The sequence below is a fragment of the Miniopterus schreibersii genome (assembly GCF_964146895.1).
Source record: "Miniopterus schreibersii genome assembly, chromosome: 2".
NCBI classification, from domain to species: domain Eukaryota; kingdom Metazoa; phylum Chordata; class Mammalia; order Chiroptera; family Miniopteridae; genus Miniopterus; species Miniopterus schreibersii.
In genome coordinates, this window is record NC_138102.1 from 153,513,807 (window position 1) to 153,541,771 (window position 27,965).

Consider the following 27,965-nt stretch of genomic DNA (forward strand, 5'->3'; position numbering starts at 1 on the left):
TTCACAGCTCTGAGCACAAACCTGAGAGTTTAATGCAGATTTTGAGAGGCTGGAATTGAGGAAACCTAGGATTTTTTGAGTGAGACACTGCACCTCTAATGAGTCCCAGTATTTCTTCAGTCGTCACTGTAACTAACACCACAGGGGAGCTGTTTTACTTATGACGATGGATTCCATTGTTACCTAAAATCGTGCAACAGAGGTGGTCCAAGCTGAGTCAGAAATTAAAGCTTAGGTGGGGCAACTTCTATGCCGTGGGCTTAGAGACTTCTAATGACTTCATCAGAGCCAGTTTGTAAATACTGACAGTTTTCTGTGAAAATGGGGACTTCTTCTGGGAAAGATTTTACCCAGCAGTGATCAGCCACCCATCTCAGTGGAGGATGGTAGACAGTTGGACAAAGAGCTGCCGAAATCTTCCATGGGAGGGGGTACCGAGGGGGCACAGAGAATTTTGCAGGTGCTGCCGGCATCCCTCGAAAGGTGTCAGAGCACTGGATTATGTCTATTGCATTTAATGAACCTACGCATTGACTTGATGATGGTGATGGACATGTCCCAAGCCTTTGATATACACAGGAATCTTCTCTGCGTGACCCTGTTTCCATTATTGACCTTGATAAGCCGTTTTCCACAGCATCGGTACCCAGTACTTTAAGGAAAAGATACACACAGTGTACTCAATGGCATTCTGGGAAATACAGGTCATTATCTTTATGCCGAAATTTTGTGTTGTCTCAAAAACTTGAGCAGCCGATAGGAAAATGGAGTAAATTGGTAATCCTTCTGAGGAAGGGGGCTTCGTGCTCATCAACTATTTCAAGTTATTATGGAGCCAACTCCTGGCCTTCGAGTGTCACTCATGAACACCGTGGAAGTGTTCTACGGTGACTGGGTGAGTCCCGTCAGTCCCAGGGGCTCTTTTGGCCACGTTACAAGATGAGCCCAGAATGAGCCAGGCCAGCAAAGCTCTTGCATCTTCCACCTTTATTCCTAATAATGACCGGGCCATGTAAACATCCTCACTGCCCTCCATCCTAAGCTAGGAAAGACTGAAAATACCGCCTCCTCTCACCTGCACCTCCTTTCGCTTGCAATCTGCAGATAAAAGGCACAGAAGTGGGCTATCTATATAGCACTGCATGGCTTTAGGGTCAGAGCTTTACCACCAAAAAAAATTGGAATAGTCCTTTCTTCTGATGATAAATGCCAATTTTGTCCATGCCCTTGTTGAACAGGCAGGAGAGTTCGGGGCTTAAATCATTCTTTCACAGGAATTTTTATCTCTTATTCTTATCTCAAGAGCGGCATATACTTTTACGGTTACCTCTTTTGTATTTTATAAAAAGCACATTAGAATGTTTAGAAGGACTAAAATCAGAACCAGTGAAGCAGAAATTGTTGTTGAGAGCGGTCAAATAAAGTCATAGTCTGTGTTCAGCTATCCATTCACCTGCCAGATTAAGGATGATTTATTCACTTCAGTGCCAAAGAGCAAATTCCTAAGCTTCTTTAAGAAAACATGAATGAGTGGAGGTGGGAAAAGAGTAGGCAGAAATAAGGGAAGGCAGCAACAATATTATGGGTAGAACTGATCACGAATAATTGAAACCACAGAAGATAGCATGTAGTTGAGGGAAGAAAGAAAAATTAAAAATTGCCCTACTCTTAGAAAGAGATGCCATCTGAATTGTGTAATCCCTAAATGTATAGGCAGACTAGACATGGAAAATTGAGGGAAAAAAAGCACTCTTGTTCATTTTCAATTTTGCAAAATATTTTCAAATCATACCTATCAATTTGAATTGGAATTTTAAAAATCTTACATAGGTTGCTATTGAAACAATACTGCAGTATTTATTTTTAGCTGGAAAAATGAGAAGTGTTAACTCCGAAGGAACACTACCTCTGTTACCTGACATTGGGGACCCCTTCTGATGAACCATCTATGCATGTGTATCTTCAGAGTTGCTGGAGGAGAGAGATGATTATTTAAGAGGGAATCAAGACCTGTCTGGTGTAGCCCAGTGCGTAGAGTGTCAGCCCTCGCACTGAAGGGTCATGGGTTCAGTTCCCTGTCAAGGGCACGCACCTGGGTTGCAGATTCGATCCCCAGCCCCTATCGGGGAGCATGTGGGAGGCAACGGATCGATGTGCCTCTCTGACATCGATGTTTCTCTCCTCCCTCTCTCCCTCCTTCCCTTCCGCTCTCTCTGAAAATCAATGGGAAAAATATCCTGGGGGTGATGATTAACAAAACAAAACAAGAGTGAATCAGAGTTTTACCAGATACTAGAAGAAGCAGAGAAATTTTTTTGGTAACAACAAAAACTGACTTTAGCCATCCAGTAGGAAGAGACTCAACTGGGAATCAGCACAGCTCAGCCTGGCCCCCCACTGCATGGCCGTCTTGGGGACACGATGTTCCTAACTGTAAAACCAGAGGGTTGAGCTTGCTCAGTGGTTCTCCAAAACTGAGAGCATGAGGGGCACACAACCCTCTGTCAGTTTCCCCTCCCCCACGCAGCTCCCCCCTTTTGGATATTTTACTAGTTTGGGAAATCTAAACTTCCAGTAATCTCTGCTACATGGTCTCTGAGATGTCTTTCTGTTCCAAAGTTCAACTGTTCTGTGATTCCAGATAACCTTGTAGAAAGCATGAGTTTTTTCCCTTAAGATCTTAAACAAAAACTTTGTCATGCATTGGAGTGGGGCCACCTATGTCTGCTCAGTTTCCGCAGGATGGGCCCAGTAGGGAAAGGGAGACGTGTTTCCCTGGGGAAAGGCAGGAAAAGAAGGAGAACATCTCCACGAGCACAGGCTCCCTCTGTGACATGAAAGGGTGTCCTCATGAGCAGCAGGGACAGGTTGAAAATCAGAAGTTCCTGTAGGCAAGCAGCAACAAGGAATGTGTGTCAGGAGGAAATGGGGCCCTGGCAGCAAGGGCAATGCCAGACTTCCCTCTTCAAGGAGCAGTAGTACAGGGAGCTTATTAAGAGAGGCTGCAGGCCACGAGAACAGGTCAGAGGTTTGCCTGTCCGTATCAAAGATCAAACCTCAGTGGGGAGATACTCAGGAATTGGGCGGAAGCCTAATATCTAAATAGGGCTCAAAGCAAGGTTAAGCCAGATATTAAGTCTCTTTGCTTCTTAGTTTTATACTTTGTTTGAAATTCCCATCGTATAGTACATTAGAGGGATAGGAAAAGCAACTTGGGCTTGTCATAGAGCCACTCAAGTACAATCTAAGAGATAGATTGATAGGAAGTTTTCACAGTTGCACCGTCAAGTGTACCCGCCCTGTGAGAATATGTGTGTATAAGTGTGTGTATATGTGTTGGCTAAATTAACCAAATCACTCAATTATTATTTAGTTTTAAGCTCTGAATTCATTTATATGCGTTTCTGTCACTGTCATCTTAAAACAATAACGTGTTCTTTTGTGGTATGAGAGTGGCAAAGGGAAGGAGAAATGCTGTTACCCTAGGGAGCAAGAGGGTGAAGTTGCCACACGGCCTGACGAGAAAGCAAAGTAAAGATCAGTGATACTGTTGGAGGGGAAATTTAGGATTTGGGTAATGAAAAAAAGTCTTTTTATGTTGAGAAGTATTCTAATGCTTTGAAGTATAGTCTCTTCCATGTTATTCACCATATTTTATAAGAAAGCTGAGTCTGGCCCAGCCAGCGTGGCTCTGCGGTTAAGCACTGTCCTAGGATCCAGGAGATCGTGGTTTGATTCTCAGTGAGGGCACGTGCCTGGGTTGTGGGCTCAATCCTAGTGGGGGGGGGGTGCAGGAGGCAGCCAATCAATGACTCTCTCTCATCATTGATGTTTTTCTCTCCCTCTCCCTTCGTCTCTCTGAAATCAATAAAGATATATTTTTTTAAAAAGAAAGCTGAATCTGTCAAGTTGTCCCACATCTCCAATCCTTTCTGGGTGGTGCAAACCTCCAGTGTCACATAGTCAGAGGCTTCCTGCTGGTCTTTCACCTATACTGGGCTTACAAAAGTCGATTAATGTTATTCTTTGGAATACCATAGGGCCAGGATGGGGATATTTGACTTCAGTCTGTTTGTCTCTTTGCTCTGGCTGTGCCAGCATGAACTGTTCCATCCAGTGAGGGTTACTGTCCAGGGCAGTGCCCAGGTAGGGGTGGTACTAGAGCTGCACCAGACTGGTGGCCAGTCACCAAGACATCATGGGGGTGAGCTCAGTGTGAAGGTCATGACCAGGAAGGGAAGCAGGAGGACTCTGCTGAGGGACTGAACTGAATGTGTTCTGAAACCAGAGGTGGTTAATCACAGACAAATAGAACAGAGTGATGGTGAGAATGAAAGGAGCTGAGAGGCGGTGCTCACGGGCTGAAGATAATTGGCCAATCTGTGGTGCTGAATTAGTTGTGCTCAGCCCAGGGCGCAAGGTGAGGACAAGTTAGAACAGTTACTTACTAGCCTGCAATCACCGCCTTTATGTTACAGCACCCCGTTAGCTATAAAAGATGAATGCTTATGTCTGTTAAGGCCTAAATGGTGGATAGCAAGTGTCTTAAAAAACAGGAATTAAAAAGTAAAATTTGGAGGGTATAATTTGGATTCAGATGAGACCAGAATAATATATGTGAAAAACGTTGTAAGCTATGCCAGGTAATTGCAAGTCATTATTTTAATCTACCCTGTGCAGATGAGGAGATGGGGTGAACCCAAGTCAAAGGAAATCCACACAACATAGGTGTAGGCTCCCCCTTCCTCAGCCCTCTTCTTCCCACCCTCGATTCTGCAGAGCTCATCTTCATTCCCTAGCTCAGCATGTCAGCCTCGTAAGACACGATCCCGAAGGTTATGGGATGCGCCTGTGAGTGGAGGAGACCAAAGAGTAGATGTCACGCGCTCAGCATCCCGCACAGCTGGCTGTGGCTTTACCTGGAGGGCATGGGTGGACTCAAATGTTGCCATTTCAGCTTCCTTCCCAACAGGACCCCTTGTTATTAGTGAATCTTTCCCTTTTCTCTTGGACTCGGCACAGGGACAGAGGTCACAAACCCGTGGCTCCTTATGCAGTTTTCAGCAATCTGAAAATGTCCTTTACACTCCTTTAGAGGCCTGGCTTGTCTTGCTCTCGTGTGAGTTGGGACCACCATCTCGCATGTCCGTGTTTTGTCACAGTTCCAGGCACAGTAGATGCTTCATAAGAGATCACTGTAGAGAATTAAAGAACACCGGGCACGGGACACAGCACCTGCCTATGTGATCATGTGTGTGTTAACACGGGGAATAGTGGAGGGGCAGCAACAACTAGAGCATGGTCCCGCACGCCTTTGCTCCAAGAGTGGAGAAGCTGTCTCTAGAACAGGGTGGTGTGCGGAGGAAGGAGCGACAGAATGCAGGTGGTGGAGACGAGTGTGCCCTAGGACAGCGGAGAAGGTGGCCTTTCTGACTTCTCAGAAATAGCTCTGGGGTTGGAGTTAGTTGGGAAGGGTCTGGCTTTGGCCAGAAGGCCTCCGAGGCCCTAATGGGAAATGTGGCTGTGAGGACTCTCTCCAGGCTGGAGGGAAAGGGGCTGGGTGTGGAGTGAAGGCACCAACCGGGGGAGAGCCCCGCGTCCTGGGCGGGGACAGCTCTCTGGGCACCGAGTCACCGTGGGCATTGTCATCTCCATGCTCGTCCTGGATTGGCTCTTTGCCAGCTCCGCCTTTGTTTCCATGTTAGCCTCTGATCCCTGAGCTGCAGGGTCCGGCCACACTGGCGGAGCCGCCCTTGTCGTATGCCCAGTGCTCATGGTGCAAAAATGAATGAAATGTTCTCTGTCCTTAAGCGGTAGGCTTGAACTTTCCAACAGGTAATGTTTTATTGCTTATCAACGTTGAATACAAAAGCTTCCTCCTTGTGCGTGAACTCGCCAAAAAGGTTAGACTTTAGACTTTGCATTTTCTTTCCCTTCATAGAGACAGAGCAGAGGAAGGTTTGAAACGCGTAGGAGATTTGCTTAGTGCTCGTGGTGTCCGAGATCTGGGCATTCACATTAACAAAAATCCATGGCTATATTTTTCACATTCTACAAATGAATCTTATTCCCTGCGGTATTTTGTTCTGTAAAAGTGATGTGTGGATCAAACCTTCTGAATCAAACAATATTGTACAAGGGATTTTGTAGTTGTAAAGGCATTTTGGTGAATGCCTTTAAAAAGCTTATAATTGCTCTATAAATTATATAGTTTGGTCAGTTTGGACTTTGATAAAGTGGATTTCTTAATGTGTATTTACAAATCTAACCACATAATTTAATGACATATGCAGTATGTTTTATTGATGTAATAGAGTACAGCATACTAAATACTTGAAGACACTGATACCTGTGTTCAGTTCACAGAACACATCCACATGTATTATTTCATTTACTCCAAGTAGCAGCCCTTTAAGGTAAATGTATTTAAAGCTGCCTTTAAGGCAGGCGATGTTAAGCCCTAGTAACATAAATAAATAAGGCTTCATGAGCTTGAGCAAGTCTCTTGTGGCCACAGAACTCATGAATGGCACAGAAGATCCAGTTTCAGACCCTTTATTCTCCAGTAAATTCCTTTTCTTCACTGCGAACCCCCAAACTTCAAGCCTGTACCAGAACACTCTTGTTCCACTGCAGCTAATAATATCCCGGAGGCCTTAGGATGTTACTACATTTAGAGGAGGCTGGTATAGAGACATCTGTTTCTACCTGGAATACAAACTTTATACATTTCCTGCCTTATACTCCATGTCACAGAAAATAATTTCCAAGTAATAATATTATTATAACATAAATTAATGTTATCATTTACTGTTTAGTGTGTATCAGGCATTGTCCACGATATAATATTATTTCCTTTTACAAAGTAAAAAAATGAACTAGAGACCTTAATTTATCCGAGATCAAACACCAGAGTCAGAACTGAGGTTCAAACAGGGTTTTGTTCTGACTCCAGAGCCTTGCCTTCTTTACCACTAGAGCTCTCATCTGTTATAGAGCCGGTAGGTGAACTGTGAGGTTGAGGAAGCATCTCATTGTGAAAGAAGTAAAAGAGAATTAGGTAGCTCTCAGAAGGGGAAAGCAGTGGCATTTTCCTCCCAGTTCCATAGATATGCTGAAAAAAGAAAAAAAAGGAATCTTTTTCATGGGGAAATAAATATAAAGAAACTTTCATACCTGCCTTGTATCCTCAGGATGGGGTGTTAGGTGAATGAATGCACAAGAGATGCCTTAGGGGTCATTTTCTTAGAAAGTTCATACACTCTCACATCTAAGTATGTTCAGTCTTCTGAGAAATTTCCCTGTCTGTGAAATATTTAAGGTAGAAGAACAAGGCAGGAACAGGGACAGTAGTGAGTCTTGGCTTACAGAAGCTGGCAGCTTCCAGGTTAAATTTGACCTGAGGAGTCTATGGACTTCCTGGTGCCCCCAACTACAGAGTGAAGCACCTGCTCTGAGCTCAGCCATCCGGGGTGTTACTGTCTTTCCACGTGGGGTCAACACCCATGAGACTGGAATGAGATCTTACCATTGAATAATTTGCCATGTGGGAAGGATTCAGCAGATCCGAATGAAGTTAACTAGGGATGTGTTTCATTAAACTCTCTAAAGTTAGGAATTTTTTAGAGTAATAAGATGGGAAGATTGGATCTGTCTCATATCGGTGATGTGATAGATAAATTTATGGACACTCTCAGCGGGTTGTTTGAACTTGTTAAAAGGTAGAATTTCTGTTCCGCTTAATAACAAAGAGATTCTCTTTGCTGCATGTAATTAAACAAAAAGGGAAGCCATAGCAAATATTATGAAATCCTTGGCCCAGAGGTGGAAAATTGTCATCCTTTCAGGTTGATGGAAATGGAAATGGAAAGTGTTGTTCTGTGATCACTTAAGAGCTTCTGGGCAAGGTTTAAGAAAGCACATTTGTGCTATTTACAGGATGCCTAATGGCTCACAAAGTTCTCAAACAGGTTTAAAACATTTTTTATTCTATTGTGAATGGAAAACCATTGTTTATTTGCATTTCCTGTTCAGTTCCCTTTGGGTGTGCATCATAAAAGTATAAAGAAGAGATGAGAGTGTCTCTGGTTATTGTGTGCACTGCGTGCTGAGGAACTTGTCAATAAATCACGTTCAAAATTGGAGGCAGCATCAGCCTGTGAGTGAGAGGTCATCTCTGTGTCCAAGTGATTAGCTCCATTCTCTGGGACAGCAGTGGTAAGCACTCAAGCGTGTTTGAAAATGCATCTTGTTGCTGAGCTGACCCAAACATTTAGCAGCCAGAGTTTGGCTCTGGGTTCTCCAGGGTATGATTTTCCCTGAGTTCCTCTGTGCTCTGCGTAGAGGTCTCTGGTCAGAGTCCAGAGTCTCCTCAGCTAGATAAACCAGAGCAAACTCGTGTCTGGTTTCATCTTTCTAGAGGCCAGAAAAGCATGTAGTTTCTCATTTGCTTGATACTCCCCTGTAAAAGGACTTGCCCTGCCCCTAGCGATGGAGGGCAATTCTCACCCCGGCTGCTGAGTTGTTTAAAGATGAAATGCCACAGTAAAGAAACATTTCAATGCTGTAGTGTCGATGGCTGATTTCCCGCTACAAAAATAGAATTGAGTAGAAAAGACGGGGGCCTTAGGGCTGAAATGCCTGATATATGTATTCCCTGGCCCCTTACAGAAAAAGTATGCCGACTCCTGGATTATAGCAGTGTTAGGGCCATAGACCTTCTGATCTGATTATTACTAGCTTTTGGGTCTGTGGGCAAATTAACTTCTACAAGCTTTAGTTTCCTCATTTATGAAATGGAAAATACTGAGGATTACATTTTTTAATTAGATAATATATTTAAAGCCAGTACTGCCCTTGTCCTATATATGTTATAGACAGTCCCATGTAAAGTATTTAGCACAGTGCCTGGCACATAGGAGGCACTCAACAAACATATAAGCATATAAGACAGCTAATTATTTTTGCTTGTCTTCTGCCACTTTGCAGCAGCCACTGCTCCAGAGCTGTTGAAATCTTCTTGTGTTCCTTCCCCACCGCTCTGCCAGATGGCAGCTCTGTTTCCTACGCAGAGACAGAAAACAACAACTGAGATTTCATGAGCAGAGTGGCTGGGAAGGAAGGAGGTGAAGCTGTGTGATAAGGGGCGAGGAACACAGGGGTCAGCCCTCAAGTCAAAACTGTAGCAGTGGGACAGCAGGTGGAATGTGGCCCTGGGATCTGTAGGAGCTCTGTGACCTAATTCTGCAAGTCAGCTCCCCTTTCTCTTCTCTTTATGAAGGCAGGAGCGAGAAGACAGCCGTCCCTGCAGATGTGGGTGTCTGCGTGGCGCACCCCTTGCGTTTCAGAACTTTGTCCACGGGTCACCTTTCCACCGAGGCCTTCCCTTGCCACCTGTATTAAATCTCAACTTCCTCCTCACCTTGGACTCCCGCTTTCTCTTTCCTGCTGGGCTTTTCCCACCCAACAAATCATGCTACTCTATGTGACATACTCTTTGTTTCATTTGCTCATCAGCTGTGTCTCCCCACTCTTGTGAGTTTCACAAGAATCAGAATTATGGTCCGGTTTTTATTCACGGATCTGTTCTTGGTGCCTGTCACAGTGTCAGGTACATAATCAGTGTTTATGAAATACCTGGCGAATGAAAGAATGGAGCCCAGAAGGCCTTTGTGTGGCCAGAGAAGTACTCTGCTCGGTCAGGGTTTGGGATCAGGCTGGGGCTAGGGGAGTAAATGGCAAGCAGCCTCATGAGCTTAAGCTGCCATGGTGACCAGTAATGACATCAGCATGGTCAGCTGTACAAAAATGGGAGATTTTTAGGAAATCGTAATGCCTTAAAGACCAAATATAGAGAGCTGTGGAAGTGGAAAGAAGGGTTTGGATTTATTTTATTTTTTTATTTTTTTTTCACCAGTGATGTGTCTGGCATTTGCAAGGCTCTGCAAGGTGCTTGTGGCAATCAAATTTAGTGGCTGGGATAGGGGATCAGGACCATGGGCTTCCTTAGCTCAAACCATCATCCCCCAGTGGTGAGTAGGGTGGTCACTCCCTTTTGCCAAGCAGTGAACCCTAAAACTTGAGGGAGCTAGACCAATCAATTTGAAGTATGGAATTGGAGCTCCAACTTGAATTGATTCCAAGGTCTCCAAGTCAGGAACCTCAAATGCCTCTGTCTTGTGCTGCCCTTGATACCAAAGCACAGACGTTTAGGAAGGCAGCCAGGAGGAACGTGGAGAGGCGTTTCCTTTAAAGGAGGTGTGTGAGAAATGAGAGCAGTCAGGTGTTTCCTTTTACAAAGCCGACCTCCTTCACTGGACTGGAGCTGTTTGAGGGCAAGGCCTCTGTTTTGTTCATAATTGTATTTTTAGTGCTTGGCATATTGCCAGTCACATAATAGAGAGCGAATGAATAAATACTTGAACAAGTAAGTGGGCTTTATCAGTTTTGGGCTTTTTAGAGCATTAGTATAACAGGACTTCTTTACACAAGCTTGCTTCACTCTTAAAATATTCTATAATAATTTGTAGTTATCATCTTTAGCATGAAGTGGACTTTGACTAAAACACGCAAAGCCATAATGGATACAACTAAATGTTTGTGTTTTTTGGAGGCCAGTAGGTAGGCAAGAAGGACCCCCGTGGGGGCGTAGATGGTGTTAGGAACCATGTTCTGTCCACCGAGCCAGAGCCTTTTACAGACATGATTTCAGCCTGCCAACATTCCACTCTGATAGCATAGGGATTCTCCGTGTCTGTTTGGAAAGCTGAGCTGGTGTCAGGAAGAGAATCTTATCAATGCAGCCTGTCTGTGATAAGCTCCAAGCTACAAGGCTCAGGCTTTGGCCTGTGGGTAGATTTTCCTTCAGCTTAAGGACTTGACTGGCCACAGTGGAGACATACTAGATGACATATCTCTGGAGACAGACACCAATGACCTTTGGTGACCAGCATCCTTCCCAGGACCTGAGAGGGGGCTGTGATGTGACTTGCTGTAGCATAGAGTCCACATTTGGACACACAGTGCCAGTAATATGCAGGGGTCGAGGTTCAAAGAGTCCATTCAGGACTCACGAACATGCATGAGGGACTTGTCATGAGGCCTGAGCTGCTGAGACCCTAGGCAGTTTGAGCCTACAAGATGAACCTATTCTCCACACTAATGCCAAAGAACTAGCCAGTGTGCCAGCGTAGCTGTCCAAGAGCTAACACGTCGATGCTGTGTAAGATGGGGTTTATGTTTGTTGTTTCTCTATCACAGGACTAGCTTCATTTGAAAGTTTGCTATATAGGATGGAATGCTCAGGAGGATGCCACTGCACCCCCAAAGTAACTGTGCTTCCCCGCCCTGTTTTCCAGCATGGGCTACTGCATCCTTTTTGTGCATGGACTGAGCAAGCTGTGCACTTGGCTAAATCGATGTGGGGCCACCACCCTGACTGTGTCCACTGTGCTGCTGCTGCTGCTTTTTTCTTGGAAAACTGTAAAACAGAATGAAATCTGGCTGTCAAGAGAGTCCCTGTTCAGGTGAGATTCCATGGATCAAAGCGATCCCTTCCCATTTATACTTTTCCTTGCATTATTTGTTTCCAAACAAATGAGCTAACATGGGTCTAGCAATATTTATTAATCCAGAAAAATGTTTTGGTAAAGCTTTAAATGGAAGAATTTTTAACTTTGATTTTTTAAAAGTGATATTATATAGTTTTACAGAAGCTCATGCTAAGTGAATTTATGAAAATAAAACTTGTGGGAAGGTTTTTGGGTCTTAATGATGAGTGGGGCTGTAAAAATCAGATCTAAATACATGGAAATGACAGTCTAATTTCATTGTTCAGACCAGCGAATGGGAAAGGTAAGCAAACTACAAAAAGGAAGAGAAATGCTATACATTTTCTTTAAATTTTCTAGAATATTAAGTTGTGATCTGTGATCTAGTTGCTTTATTTCAGACATTAATTTTGAGTGAGGAAATTAAGGACTTTGTCATTTCCTGGTAGGTTTTTATGTGCTGTGGAAGCTGTTTCTAATATGACAATGTCCACTTACAGTCCTAAACTTGTCATAGAGTATAAACATTCTTTGGGGCTGTAGCTCATCACACTGTGTTCCTGGGGCTTAGTCTGTCTCCCTAATGCCATAATGTTGGCCACCTTCACCTTTGCTCCCCTGTCACTACCACACTTGGCATCCCACAGTATTTTCCCATCTCCCAGGGATCCCCAGCCTGCGCCCCTTCTAGCTTCTATCCTGACTTAGGACACAGCTGGCCAGTTTAGTCAACACGGTTTTTACTTGGGTCCCTGCTCTACTGGTTCCCACCACTTTTTTTCTCTGAGGCCAACAATTAGAACAGAATTGAGTTCGCTTGGAAAAAAAGGGTAAATATTGGAAGAGCATAAGAAAGTGCACAGAATTCAAGGGCAGGTGAAGAACCTGGCATGTGGCAGACAGGAAACAGGCATCTGGATAGTCTATCTTGAGCACGTGTACTCACAGGAATGAATGGGTAAACTTACACCAGTTTTGTTTCTATTTTTACATCAAAGTCCTGGGAAAATGAAGTCCTCTGGCTGAACTTGAGTTTAGGTCATGTGCCTACCCCTTGTCCCCACAAAGGCACTGAGATGACCAATCTGGCCAGAGAAGCTCCACTGACTTCCATGGGGCAAGCTAGGGCAGGCAGAGCACCTTGGGCTCCACTGAGACTTTACAAAGGGGACGCAAGAGAGAATTCCCCACAGGAATCCAAGTGCTGTAGGAGGGACAGAGACTCTGGGCTGCCAAAGTGAGTGAATGAATGAATGGATAAATGAATGAAGGAAAAAACAAATAAGAGAAAATTTCACTGCACTCTTCTATTTTGAAATAATATATCTGATTCTACTACTTGGCAATTAAACTTTTTAAGAGAAAAAAATAATCTGCTTAGTCTGTCTTATTAGTTTATTTGTTAGTTCATTGTCATCGTTATCATTGCCATCATGATTATTTCAATGGATACTGTAGGGACCTTACACTACTGCTGCCATGTAGTGTAAGGGATTTTGTGTGGATTTGATTTTTTTTAAAGAATTTTTTTTTTTTTACTTTTAGCCCTCAGATCCTTTTCAGTCTCTGTCATACCCTGCCACCTTCTGTGCAGTTCTCACACACCATAATAGACTGTTCCCTCTTACCACCCAGGGCTCGGGTCACTCTGTAAACACAAGGGCATTGAAGTTCTGGACTATAACTTCCTTTTTTTCTTTTGCTTTCAGTAGTAAGTGCTTTAATGAGGAACTTTAAAATGCCCTTGCCCTGTTGAATAGTGCCTTCCATTGAATAAAGGCACTAACAGTGGTTGTGTGCCTTAATGATTTTTACTACTTAATCAGAGCAGCTTTGGGAATGGATTTTGGCAGGCACAGTTTATTTCAAGGATAGCAAGTTAGTGTTCAGACCCTCAACAGTTGATGCCGGCAGTTTGAAAAAAAGAAAAACGCCAAGTTCATTGACCATACATCCCGAAGCTTCTGTCCTTTCCATGGAAGCACGTAGTAAGTGAACAGTTGATTACTAAAACATTGCTGCCCAGAGAGGCCTCTGGCGATCCAATGGAATTTTGTGTAATGTGCAAATTAAAGCTATAGAAAGTTTTTAGAAAACGTTGGTTATAATTTATCTACGTCCCAAGGAAACTTGTAAGAATCTGAGATTTTAAGAATATTCTTTTTCCTTCAAGACCAGATGTTTGTATGTATTCACCTGTGCTGAGTAATGTTCATCTAATTAAACATTTACCAACAATCTATGAGGCAAGATAGGGTTAGTGGCTGAGTTTGGGGTCTGGCTATAGGGCCTCCTGGCTCCACTCCAAGTTTCCCCATTTAATAACTGTGTGATCTTGGCCAAGGTACTTAACCATTCCATGCCTTAGTTGCTTCATTTTAAAATTTAGAATAATAGTGTTTATTTCCTGGATGTAATGGAAGAAAAAAAAAGGTATGTGAAACATGCGTAGGACAGTCTCTGGCACCGGGAAACACCATCAGGGTTTTCAGATTCCTGTTTTCTACCCTGTTCTTGGAACGGGGGGAGAGGTGTCAAACTTGATTGTAGAGGAGCTGGAAGTGTGCATGGGAGTCAGACTCGTGAGTGCATTTTGGTACAATGCAGCAAGTAGTAAGCAGAAGTAGATGGAAGGTACTGTAAGTGCAGGCCGGTGACTAAGACCACCCCAGGCCTTCAAGGACTTTGCTGTAGGCCTGAGCTGAGTATGGAAGGATGAGAAACACCCAAATTAGCCATAATGGCTAAAAAACTAAGCTGGCTGAATTGAGTAAGAAAAAGTTGCAGTGGTTCTAAGCAGATGTCCTTAGTAGAGGCCCTGTTTCAGTTTTCTCTGCTGTTCCAAGCAATAAACACATTGACCATCATTAGGGCATATGGTCTCACTGAGGCCTCGCTAATTATGTAGGTTGGTTTTGCTTGGCAATACTATGAAGAATCAGAAAATCTAATTTTCAGTCAAGTTCTATCCTTTCTAGCTGAGGCCTCCTCTCACAAACAAGATCCCACTGTGTGATGTAGTTTAAGGAGCTACAGATAGATGGAGGGTTGCCTCACAGCTTTGTACTTCTATTGGCAACAAAAACCTTACACACAGTAGCACAAGAACCCAGCACTTGTGTCTCATCAGAGGCCCAGAGAATCATTTGTCCAAACTGAAATAACTGTTAAGCGGAAGAGCCAGGACTTGAACCCAAATCTTGTATAAAAGCCAAAGAATAAATAAACTTTGCCACATTTATTTTGTACTTTATGCCTTATAACTTAAGCTAAGCCCAGTATAAACAGAGGGAGGGAGGGAAGGGGAGAGAGAGGAAGAAGGAGAGAGGGAGAGAGGAGAGAGATTGAGATTGAGAGTCAAGCTGGCAAGGTATATTTGCTTTAATTCTTATACCAAGAAATCTTTCTCATATCCTAACCTGAGAAGAGGGTAACTGCATAGCTCCAGCTGGGCCAAGTAATAGCCCAGAATCTTACATTTCTGTGGAGTAAATAATACCGTAATAACAAAATTTGATAAAATCTACACACACACACACACACACACACACACACACACACACACACACACACACACATACCTGCCACCCCTTAAACTTCAAAATACCTGGAAAGACAGAGATAACATATTTTCTTTTGCATCCAGCTCAGGGTCTCTCTGAACCCCTTGCATGAGCTGTTTAAGTGATCATAGACCACTGATTAACAATTTATGGCCTAGATGATCCTCCTCCTCTGTAGGAAACACATTTCCTTTCCTTCCCTCTGAATTTCTGAGCCAGAGAGATCAGCAGACTTCTCAGGACAGATAATGTAAACCAGGGACTGGCAAATTCCTTTGTAAAGAGCCAGATAATAAATATTGTAGGCTTTGTGGGCCATGCATTCTCTTTTGCAACTACTACACTCTGCCATTGTCTCAGGAAAGAGACCAAAAAAACAATAGGTAAACACATTGAAACATCCGTGGCCCACAAGGCCATAGTTTGCTTCCCAATGACATAGCATTGTGAAGGTGAAATTCTAAAGTTACTAGTCTTTTGTGGTACCATTTTGGTTGAGCATCAAACAGTTCTTACCATATATTGGCCTTGGTTGAAATCTCTGCTCAACTACTTACTAGGTCTATAACCTTAGAAAAAGGTCTTAATGTCTCTGAGCTTCAATTTCCTCATCTATAATGTGGGAGATACATTAATACTACCCATCTGATAGATTGTTGAAGGGATAAGATGAGATAATCCTTGGAAATGGGTGCTAGCCCAGCGCTTGATTCAAAACGAGCGCTCCTTTAGGTCAGCCATCCTAAGTGTGGCATCCTGAAGCCTCAGGTCAAAGTTGTGGAGAGTGACAATTTCTTCTTAGCTATCTTTCCTGTTAACCTTTGGCCGAACACCACAACTTTTTGTAAAAATGATTGTTACCTAATCAGGAATTTGGAGATGGTTCTCCTGACCTATTGTCCAGTGATGCCAACAAAAATCGATGTTCTGCATGACTTGGAGATACGCCCTATAGAAGTGGCCTTTGTTGTTATTTCTGTTATTTTTCAAGTCTTCTGCAAATGAGGGTTGTGAGGGAAAAATACAAAGTGCATGAATTAAGATCCTGAGTTGAAAGGGAGATTTTTTCATAGTCATTATTGTAATTATTAATAGGGTTTGGGATCCGGCCATATAATTTATGAATGCTACATTTCCTTGGGGAGTAAATATGTGTAAAGCTGCATGTTTCCGTTAAAAGTTGAGAGTACTAAATCATAGCACCAAGAAAGCAAACTGAGAAGTCTGGCCGGGTGGGGAAGAGCAACCTGGCCAGTTACAGGGACATGGAAAGTTTTGCCTTTGGCCAGCTGTTTATTTGCCCTTTTTTTTTTTTTTTTTTTTTTTTTACAAAATGTTCATTGTAAAATGAGAGGCCGGAAAATCACAACAGAAAAACAAAACAAAAACGCAGAGAGAACATAAAGGTCAAAAGCAACAATGGGAGAAGCTGCAGGTTCGCAGGATTTCAGCAGCCCCACCCTTGCCTGCTTGCCTGCTGTGAATATTATTACCTCCTCTCTCCGTCTCTGAACAATGTCCCGGTCTCCCCAAGGGCCATGTTTCCACAGGCCTAGTTGTCTATTCCTGAGTGAAACATAAAATTAGACAACTGTGCAAATCACACAGACGGGAGGATCCCTCCCAATAAATGTGCCAGTAATATTCATGCTGAAATCGAAGTTTCCTTTTAAACCTACCTGTTACCATGTACTATTCAGGTCTGGATAGAATAATCAGAAAGTTTCCTGGAAAGAAACAGGATTTTTTAAAGCCATTACTATCACACTGACCCAGATCCTGCCCTTGTGACCATGCTCACTTTGGGTAATGTCCATTTTAAATACTCTGTTAAAATCCCAGCTGTGTGTGGCAGCTGGTGGGCCTCACCATAGGGGATTAAAGGAAACCGATGGTTTCACTGGAGCACGGGAACATCAGCCTTTGTAAATCTTTCCAGAGAGGAAAGGATTCCTCCAATCTCCTCCCTGGGGGTCCAATCCTGGCTGTCAGCATTAGAGAGCTTTACGTGGGGGAGGAACTTGGGGAATGCCAGTGTTCAGAATACAGATTTTCACTTAATGTACCTTTGAGGTACAGCTCTTGCCCCTGACTTCACCTGTACCTGTTCCCAAGGGCAGGATCTCGGATTCAGCTTTCCTGGCTGGGATAGGGAAAGAGGAGTTGAAAAAAGTCACTTGGATGTGCAGGGTAGGGAAGAGAATCAGGAGTCTAACTGCTCCTGATACAAATTTATGGTCCATCTGTTCGCAGACTCATCCTACAAAAAAAAAAATAAAAACCTGCCTACCCACAGTACCTTTGAAATCGCCAAAGCAGCCATATATAAATTTGGAGTCTGCTGCTTTTTATAAAAAAAATACGTTTTTATTGATTTTAGAGAGAGGAAGGGAGAGAGAGAGAGAGGTAGAAACATTGATGAGAGGGAAACATCGATGGGCTGCCTCCTGCACTGGGGATGGAGCTTGCAGCCTGAGTAGGTGCCCTGAGCGGAAACTGAACCAGAGACCTCTTGGCCTGCGGAAGGACGTTCAGCCAACTGAGCCACACTGGCCAGGCTGCAGCCTGCTGCTTTTTGATAATCTGTTGCTCTTGGATTGGTCTCTGGCTTCCCTGTTCCTCAAGCATCCAGCCAGCGGACTTTAAGGGGGGCAATCTTTGCTGGTCCTATGGGCTATGGCACTAAAAGTTCAGCAAAGGTCCCAATGCCCTAACATATTCCCCCAACAGGTTTTAGCACTTTATATGAAATTCTCCTATTAATCTTACTTTTAAATTAAAAAATAATTGAAAATATGTTATCTGGAAGGTATGGTACATCGAAGTGTAATTGCCCGGAAGCTAGGTTGTCATCCTTCCCCTTCCTCTCTGTCATTAACTGTCCTCCTCCTGCATGAATCCATGTAAGTTCAAGAGTTTTTTCTCCACATAGCCCTCAAACCCATGTCCTTTCGTCATTCCCCTGCCGCTACCTCCTTGCAGGTGAGAAGACAGCGCCTCTAGAACCAAACTCCTTGGGTCAGAATCCCGTATGTGCCACTTCCCAGCTGTGTGATCTTGTGCAGGCTAATTTTGTGAGGCAGTGCAAGTGACAGACTGATCCTCTCCTGCTCCCCACCCCTTCTACGCATCATCTTCAAAGCTTTGCTGTTACCCTGTAGGGGTTCCCAGGTATTTCGGTAGGGCATCCCGAGCAGAATAATAAGTGACTGTATTAGCAAGGTTTTTAACCTTTTTGACAAAAATCTCATTTCCTTATCTGCAACCTATAAATACTTATGGCTACATTTATTTAAAAATAAATAAATAAATAAATAGCTTAGCCCTGGCTGTCGTGCTCAGTTGGTTGGGTGTCGTCTGTGCGCTGTAAGGTGGCCAGTTCAATTCCTGGTCAGGGCACATGCCCAGGCTGCCAGGTTGCAGCCTCGGTCCCCAGTAGGGGGTGTGCAGGAAGCAGCCGATGATGTTTCACTTTCATGTGGATGTTTCTCCCTCTCCCTTCCTCTCTCTCTAAAAATCAGTAAAAATATCTTTTAAAAAAATAACTCAGACCTAGTCCATGGGAAATGTTAATTTTCAATGAAACTTAGTAGGTAGGCCAGTCAACAGTCATTCCTCCTATGATGATTAATTTTTGTAGATAATCTCAATTTTTTTTAAAAGAAGGCTATAAGTGAATGAAGGAAGCAAGGAAGGAACAACTTGAATTAACCCGAGCGCTCAGGGTTGTTCTCCGGCGACTCCTCCATTCCCACGTCCGGCCGCCTCTGCTTCATGCGCAGGTGGCGTGACTGTTCATTGTACACAGCTGTGCACTTCCTTCACTGTTTTCCATCGAAGCATGTTTAGTAACATATAATTCACAAATTTTGGAAGGCTTTACTTAAAAGGGTGCGATGGATGTTTCAAATGCAGGGTCATGAAACTGTGGGGAAATATGAAGGAAGCTGCCCTGGCCGTGCGGCTGGCTGGCTGGAGCATCGTCCCGGACACTGAGAGGTCGCAGGTTCGATTCCCGGTCAGGGCGTGCACCTGGGTCGCAGGTTCAGTCCTTGTTCTGGTAGCGTAAGGAGGCAGCCTGTCAATGTTTCTTTCTCACATCAATGTTTTTCTCTCTCTCTCCCTCCCCCCTCTCCCCCTTCCCTTCTCTCTAAAAATCAATAAAAACATATCCTTGGGTGGGTAATGATTAAAAAAGAAAATAAATGTGAAGGAAACTGATGACATTCCTAAGCAGTGCTCTTTGTTGCTCTTTTTTTTGAAAAATTAATTCTAGGTCTGGAGTTCAGACTCTGCCCCACAATGCCAAGGTTCACTACAACTACGCCAATTTCCTGAAGGACCAAGGTCGGAACAGGGAGGCCATCTACCACTACAGGACGGCCCTCAAGTAAGCGCCATGCACCATCGGGGTGTCACTGCTGAGCCTTTCGGGCCTTTGTATTTCACTCTCCCTGCCCCCAGTATGGGGGAGTTGGCAGTGACTCTCTCGTGACAGTGAACATCTCCCCGGAGGTGGTGTGGATCTTGGGTTCTGAGTCTTATGGCTCAGTGCTCACGTCTGTTATACATGTGGTAACTCTACGTAGCCTCTAACTCAATGCTTTCTTTTAAAAGTTTCCACTGCTACACACTGCAAAATGAAGTGGTGCTCAGTTGAATATATATACATGTGTGTGTGTGTGTGTACACACATATATGCAGGTAAACAAGAGTTGGTTATCAAAATATACTTGTAAATTTTCAGGATATTTACTCCAATGAATTGTTCCCACTCTAGGCTTCTGACTGTCTGAAAGGATTTATATGAAGACATTTGAGTATGCAAATATGGCTTGAAATATGACTTTAAGGGAAACTAAAAATTCAAGTTCTGTGTTACCAACGGCAGCCTTTACTGCTCTTATGTACTCTTGAAAATGGCACCTCTGACTTTCAGAGTGGTCTTCTCCTAAAGGTCCCAGATAATGAACATATTTAACCTGGAACGTGTGGAGACATGATAACACACAGCCCCAGAATCTCCAAATGTGGGCAAAATAAAGCAGGGTGAATCCTCTCTTTTATTGAACACCAGGAGGCTCACCGAAGCTTTTTGAAGAGTTTCCCGTGCCCCACAGATTGGCCCATATGTAAACCAAACAGATATATTTCACTAAAGGGCCAACTAGGATTGCCTCAAAGCTCAGTTTGAAATTGTCATTCTTAAAGTAACCAGCCTGATATTTTAAAAATATCCTTTGAACAGTGTTCTGCTCAAATGTGCTGTTCATCAGTCAACATCTGTTAGACTTTAGGACCTGTTACTTAATGTTTGGTATGGCAAAAAATTTCAACTGTCACATCAAGTTCGCTATCAAATACTTTCCCAAAGATGACAAGAAACATTAAGTTCTGGAAGAATACTTGTAACAAAGCTTCTATTGAGGAATATACGTTTTTATGAAAGACTAGAAGATAGCTTTTAAGATTTTAAAGAATTATATTCTTTCACTGAAAGGCAGTTTACCCAAATGTTTACAGTGCTTATCTCTGGTTGGTAAGATTATGGCTTAATTTTTTTATACGTCCTTTTGTGCTCCATATGTTCACAATGGGCATGTATGGCTTTGGCAGTGAGGAAATGTCCTTTTTAAAAAGACATATTCCTTCAAAGATACACATAAAGTGTGTTTTGGCTTTAACAATTCATGCTTCATGATTTCTAGGTGGCATTCTTAAAGCAAAGAAAAAGCAGTAAGTTTGTGTGAAAAATATTGATTGGAAGGACGTTATCAGTATCTTGTAAAATTTGTTTTATTCTAACAGATTATTTTCTCTCAAGTTCACACAGAAAAAATATGGCAGACCCTAAAGCACAGCTTGGGGCAAAGGTATAAGTTAAGTAAACTCTCTGGCAGGTGATTTTACTGAATTATAGTAGCCAGTTGGGTGCTTAAGCTTCTCTCCCATGAAACAATAAAAATAAATGTTTACTTCGACAACTGTGCTTCTGGAAGAAACATGTCCCTTGAGAAATGGGGAAAGGCAGTTAAAGCTATAAATATATTGCAGAGTAATTAGTGAAACATTTCAGTCTCTCAGACCAGGCTCAAAAATACTTCTGATTTAAAATAAAGTATCATTATTTTTGTGTGGATACCTCCGTGCTGAATTTTCAACAGATGTGGGTGGTTTTGTGTTTTTAAATTTAAATAAATTGTCACTCTGCATTAGAGAGAAAAGGGAAATACCAGGACTGTTCAGCATTGACCAACTTATCCTAGGCGACTGGAAGACTGCCCTTGTTTTGATATTGCTATTTCTTTGTGGAAGTTGCTAAGACAGGGATTTCCCCCCCTCCCAACTGCTCCACCTGTTTCAACTTCAGTGTATTTGATGTTTTCCATATTTGCACACAGCAAGAAAGAAGGATTAGGGAGATGCAGGGTTGAAGGTGGTATTAACTGAAATCAGTCCCAACAATTTCTCATTCCTATTGTAACGAGTATACAGATTCCAGTGGGAATAGTGAAATTCATCATTAGGGTTGTATCAATACCAGTATCTTTTTTGCCTGGCTTACAGTTCTAAAAATAGCACTGTATTAGATTGATAATTCTATACAACATGGATATTCTGTTTCTTTTAAGCTTTATTCTATTTTTTTAAAACCATGTAGAAGTCCCACTGTCTTCTCCTTCCTTTTAGAATATCTTATTTATTATATTTCTGTAGTACAAGGGAAATCTCCCCCAAAAAATGCTACAGCTGAGGTTATAGATTCAGATTAAGACTCACATCATCAAAGAAAAAATGTCAGAACCCTTTCCTTAAATCCTCAATAAACACAAAATGTTAGCTTCACTTTGCTGTGAGGGGTAGCTCTCATGTTCATACCTGTTCTGGGATCTGTAAGGCATGGGATTCTGTATGCTGGAGAATCAGAAGAGGCCTGGTGGATCTGCCATGTGCCTCCAAAGCTTTCTGACCATTGAGTTACCCTGGGGAAGGTTTCTGCCGTTCCACCTCAGGTGGTGAGAGTAGAAAGTCTAGAGACCACCCAATATCTCAGCTTTTCCTGCACAAGCTCTCCCATGAAATGCCTCATCCCATAAATCCACATGGAGACAGTGGCCCTGCCTGGTAAGGTGCAGAAGACACTGAATGTGTACTTGGCCGGTGTTCTGTCTATTAACTTAAAAAGTCCGTTACAGGTGAAGAGTTATAAAACAAATCATGCATGCTCTTGAATGTTTTATCGAACCCTAAAATTGCACATGGACATTTATTTACCAATCTTCTAATATCAAACCAAATCCTTTTCTTTGAGTAAGAGTCTCCTGATTAGAACCTGCAAAACCACACCCATAATTCATTTCTCTGATGATCAGTTTTGATACTTTAAAGTGGAATAAAAATTTAAAGACTATTTGAGATTTTTCTGATTATTCTTGTCTTTTACAACGATCTCATGCACATCTAATTCAACAGCAATTTTCTGAGCAACTTCTCTTTTGGAAGTGTTTCCAGAGTGTTTGCTTACTTTCCATAGAAATAACAGCTCTGTTTTTTATATTTATATTTTATCATTTTGCAAAAGATTTTATTAGATTGTGTAATTGCAATAAAAGCTGCAAGTAGAATAAGTTTGTTAATAAACACAACATACTCTAGCAGCCATGCAACTGAACCCATGGGAGCAAAAGGAGCCAGGCTTACAGAGAAAGTTGAAGTTGTGGATATACACAAATATGTTTTACAGAGAACATCTAGGAATCCATAATTAGAGACTAGTTTAAAAGAGTTTTCACTGTAGGTGATAGAGTCATGGAATCTAGAGTTTCTCACCTTATGTTTAAATTCCCGACATGACTCAATTACCAGTTGGCTAAAATGGCCTGGTCATCAGAAATCCTGCAGCTGGTTATGAGAAAAGAGTTTGCCTTTGTGCAGGTGGGTCAGGAAGGTCTCTCCATTGTGAGCAGCAAATCATCCTAGGTTCTGTGGAACATTTGTTCACCTAGATGCCCCCTTCCTTCCCCCCTCCTAGGATAATCCCCTGCCGCACCTAGGTTTGCTGATGTGTCCCAGGTGTTCGGATATTAGCCACGTGCAGGATTCCATCCTGATCAAAGGGCTGTGGTCCTCAGTCACCCAGACAACTATTTTCACAAATATGATTTTGACATGAAATACGCAAGAAATCATCCTAAGATTTCCCCCCTCCCATAATCCTATCATGTAAGAGATGCAGTACCTTGCCCTGGGGGCACTCAAGTATGCTGGGGCAGCCATGGGACCCTTAGAGCCCCCTTGGCCACTGCTAATGTATCTGTTATTGACGATTTAAACAGAAAATCTGAAGGGAGAGAAAACTATTCAAAGAAGGTTGAAGTTCCTGACCAGGTTCTTTTCTGTGGGCATAACCGAAGGGAAGGAATGCGCTTTTAATTCCCTTGTACAAAAGAAATCTACTCTTGCTACGTAACTGGCTAACGCATGGGAAAGAATAGACCAAACATATTTCTGATTGGAATTTTTTACTGCATGAAATAAAGACTTGTCATGATAGTAGTGCCCATGGATATCATTCTTTGTATCCCCTCCTATGTGGATAATGAATCCGCAAGGAGATCCCATTAGATTGCAGTAAGTGTGTGTGGAAAATGGGAAGTCATAAAGGAATGAGTATTGAAGAAATGCCCTATCATTAGAGTCTAAAGAAGCCCAACCACATCTAACTAACCCACTGTTCACTGATGGCCTGAGTATATCAATAAGATGACTTTATTATAATTCTTTCAAAAAATGCTATCTATAAAATTGGGGGAGTTTGAACATTTTTTAAAAATCAGAATTTATGTAAAAAGTCCTTCTTTACACGGCTTATTTTGAATGAACATTTGAAATAACTCTTATGACTACAGGTGGCCTTGGATACCAGCTGCTATGTATTTCTGGAAAGAATTAAAATTCCAATACCATTTGTTAGCCAGGTTTGAGAAGCGGAGATGGTACTTCTCATGTGGTATTTTCACTCATAAAAGTCTAAGTAAGCTTTCCAGTATTATAGGCAGACACTTGAAATTATTTTCGTTCCTTCTTGATGAAATTATATTCTCACTGTATATATGTTGTGCTAAGTCTCAGTTTTATTCATTAATGTAAGAAATTAAACATTATTTCATTTAGAAAAAATAGCGTTTTCGTCACATTGTGGACTTGCTTATGGACCACATTCCCAAATGAAAGTTCCATAATTTATACTGCCCTCCCTGTGTTTTTTCTGCTTTATACAACTCTTTCACTTCAAAACAGTGGAGGGCAGAGATTTGCATGCAGGAAGTTTATTAAGGAGAGCTCTCTGAAACACCGAGGAAGGAAGCCAGGGAAGCAAGATGTCCAGAGGGAGAAGTTGAGTGCAGTGCAGATACTAGGAAGCTTCAGCTGATCCCACAGGAGCTCTGGATAACCCCTCAGAGTTGTCCTGAATGGACAAGAAATGGAACCTTTAATACCCCTTTATCAAAGAATCACTGTCCCCAGGCAGGGAGGGGAGCCTTGAGTCTGGCAACTCTGAGACTGAGAGCAACGCCCAGGGAAGAACTCGGCTGTGAACTGTCAGCAGCAAGGGGAACGCATGCCTCACACTTAAATAGAGACTCTGGGTGGTGCAAGACAGCATCCACTACACTGGCTTAATTTATGATTTTTTTATATAAGGCAGTATGAGTTTTAACACAATATCATTTAGATTTTCTGTTAAAATTCGAATAGTGGTTCTACCCACCTCTGGGTTGGAAAATATAACAAAATAATTCATGCAGAAGGCTTAAAGCAGTGTCGAAATACCTGGCAATAATAAACTCAGCAAGTGCAATTAATATATCCAAAATCTGGCCACTTCTGTCCACATGCGGTGCCCATCGTCTGTCACCTAGGTTACTGCAGTATTCTCTGGTCTCCAATTTCACGTCTCCCCCGTGCCCCTTGTCTGGCCTCAGCACAGCAGCTGCAGGGACGTTCCATTCATAGCAGCCCATGCTCAGAACACTGCTGGCTCCCGCCTCGGTCGCAGGGAAGCCCCGAGCCCCTGTAGCAGCCTTAGTTCCCTCAGTGCCCGGCCCCTTACTTCTGAAACCTCACCTTCTACTCCTCTTGCTCGCTCAGCTCTAGCTCTGTAGGGCTCCAGGCCCACGCCAGGCAGGCAGGCGCACACCAGTCCCATTGCATCCCTGTTTCAGTACTCTGTATTTGTCATCTCCTATTACACTTTCTCTTCTCCAAATGTCTGTTTCCCTCCCTTCCCTCAGGACTCCTCACATAATGTAATCTTGTCCACGGGGCCTTCCCGGTCACCCTTCTTAAAAGTGCAGCCACACCAGGCTGGCCGGCCGGCTGGAGAGGCCCAGTAGGTTGTCCTGTGCACTGAACGGCGGCCGGTTCGATGGTTGGAGCACATGCCTGGGTTGCAGGTTTGGTCCCTGGTCAGGGTGCGTGTGGAGGGAGGGTGATCAGTCAGTGATGTGTCTTTCTCCCTCTCTTTCCCTTCCTCTCTCTAGGCATGTCCTCCCTTGAGGATTTAAAAACACACACAGAAGGGCAGCCACCCCCAAAACACCCTGTTCCCCTTCTTTGCGTCACTTCCCTCTACCGCATTGACCGCCCTCTAACGCGGGCCATTAGCAGAAGGCCAGGCACACTGGAGGTCCTCAATAAGTTTGTGTTGAAAGAAAGACTGAATTAATATAATGCATAAAATCTCTGTCACAGGCCCCCATAGGGTCAGAGGACAACCCCATAATGACAAGCAGTGCTTCTCACTGGCAGAGGGGGTGGACAGTTTAGGTGAAACGACTCTTCATTTGTGCAGGACTGCCCTACGCACTGCGAGGTTTTTAACACATCTGGCTCCTGCCCGTTGTATGTCAGTGGTGACCCCAATTCCTAACGTGCCTGTCAGGGAAATGCAACCCCTTTCCTCCCCACTCCTCCTCATCTCCTTGGTTGGTAGTTGCTGGTGAGGAATATGGACTCTTTCTGCCCACCGCTCTTTTTCTAAGTGGACCCAACAGTCCGAGTGCTACTCGTGCTATGAACTGTTCTTACAATAAGGATTCCACAAGCGCACTGATCTGTCACAGGGGACTTTGAATCCCCTTATAACCTTGGACGCAGTTTTTAAAATTGCACGTGTCTGGAATTCCATTCGGTGTCGAGAATGTCAGAAAGGCTTGGAGGAAATTACTCTGGTGCCTGCGGGGACCATTTGCTTCAGATGATGGAGGACTGACAGGCTTTGGAGTGAGCGTTTGACCAAGAGCATTCCTGCGCTCCTCAAGTGGCGAGGGCCACACGTCCTTCCCATCTGAGATCCCCGGGTATGGGAGAAGCAGATGGATGCAAGATGACGGGGGTGTTCGCTGCGTTAGCCATGAAGAAATAATGGATGTTTTCTTGACTGATGGGAGCAAGTCAAAGGCCGTGAACAGCAGTGGAGAGAAGGCTTTTTTGGAAGATACGTTATTTGTATGAGAGGAGAGCTGGCTGCGTCAGCCAGGCATGGGCTCGTTAGGGCCACGGAGGAGCCAGGCGAAACCACCCCGAGGCCCTGCAGCTGACCCCAGACATTAAGTGGGTGCAGATGATGGGTATTTTCATACCCGCTCTCTCATTGTTCACATAAAAGCTGATTTGTTCTCCCAGAAGGTCAATATGTTATTAACCTTGTTGTTGCAGAGAAAGCAGACTAAAGCACACACATGCATTCCAAATCACACAGCTAGAAAATCACCTATGACTTCTGCCTCCACGTAGAGTTATTTTTCCACTCCACCAAAGGAATTTCCCATCCATCTGCCTGCCACAAAAACCAAAGTTCACCGGGATCACCCCAAGCCTCTGGGAAAGGTTAAATTATGTTCATCATTTTCTACTTAAAAGAGCAGAGAAGTAGTTAATTCAGTACTTTCCCCAACCTCTAGAGGTAAATTCTCAGGAATCGGGAAATTGTCAGCCATTTAAATGACTCATTTCCTGAGGGTTTCCGAGAGCAGGGTTTTACTCTCAATTGTCTTAGAAAATTAATTGGGCGGAGTCCTTCTGAGTCCTGCTGAAGGTCATCCACTGTGAGAGGTCAGATCATTTAGCTGCCCCCTCATTGGAGAGTGTGTCCTGTTTCCCTAAATTGCACTTGAGGCTTTTTTTCCAAGGCTGTCTGTAATGGACGGGAAGGAGTGCATTGCGAAAAGAAACCGGGAAGCCGTTTGCTGGGTGTTAATGGTGATGTCAGACAATTAAAGAAGCAAACCAATAAATAATCAGTGTCGCCAAATGCAATTAGTGACATCATGATTCAAATTTTATAACATGAAGGAACCGGCACTTAGGAATGCCAGAGACTAATTATGCTTGAAAATACGCTGCCGACTCCTGAAATGAAATTTACTTTGGGTGTTTTTTAGTCCAGTGAAATTTAGGTTTTATGGTTGAATTTTTTCCCAGTCATGTGTTTTTTTTTTTATTCTTTTGTTTCCTCAAAAGGAAATAGAAAATAAACATCTGACCTTAGCATAGTTAACCTCAAATAAATTAATGTGTGGAATGAGAATCAGACAAATAAATCAGGGTGTGTATATTCTGAAAGGAAATTGCAGATTGGAGCACATGAATACTATATTACTTAAAACAATGAAAAGCCTTATAAGGTACTCAAGTGATGAAAAATTAACAGTATCCTTAACTTTTGAACAGATTGTACAAAAGTTAAAGTAAAAGACTAAAAGAAAATGTAAAACCAAACATTAGCCATATAGATCTTATATCTGTGTCTTTAGTTGTGGTTAAAGCTTAAGAACAGTAGATCAGAGAG

General features: G+C 43.1%; 1 protein-coding gene across 3 annotated transcripts in view; it reads left to right on the forward strand.

The window, feature by feature from the left end:
- Window positions 1-27,965, forward strand: part of TMTC1 (transmembrane O-mannosyltransferase targeting cadherins 1) — a 237,115-nt gene that overhangs the window by 155,589 nt on the left and 53,561 nt on the right. For 2 of the 3 annotated variants that reach the window (XM_081129443.1, XM_081129442.1), the window contains 2 exons: window positions 11,358-11,525; window positions 19,389-19,502. In XM_081129443.1, the coding sequence (XP_080985569.1) occupies window positions 11,358-11,525; window positions 19,389-19,502 (282 nt within the window). The remainder of the gene's footprint in view (window positions 1-11,357; window positions 11,526-19,388; window positions 19,503-27,965) is intronic. The other variant, XM_081129441.1, reaches the window with a different exon arrangement.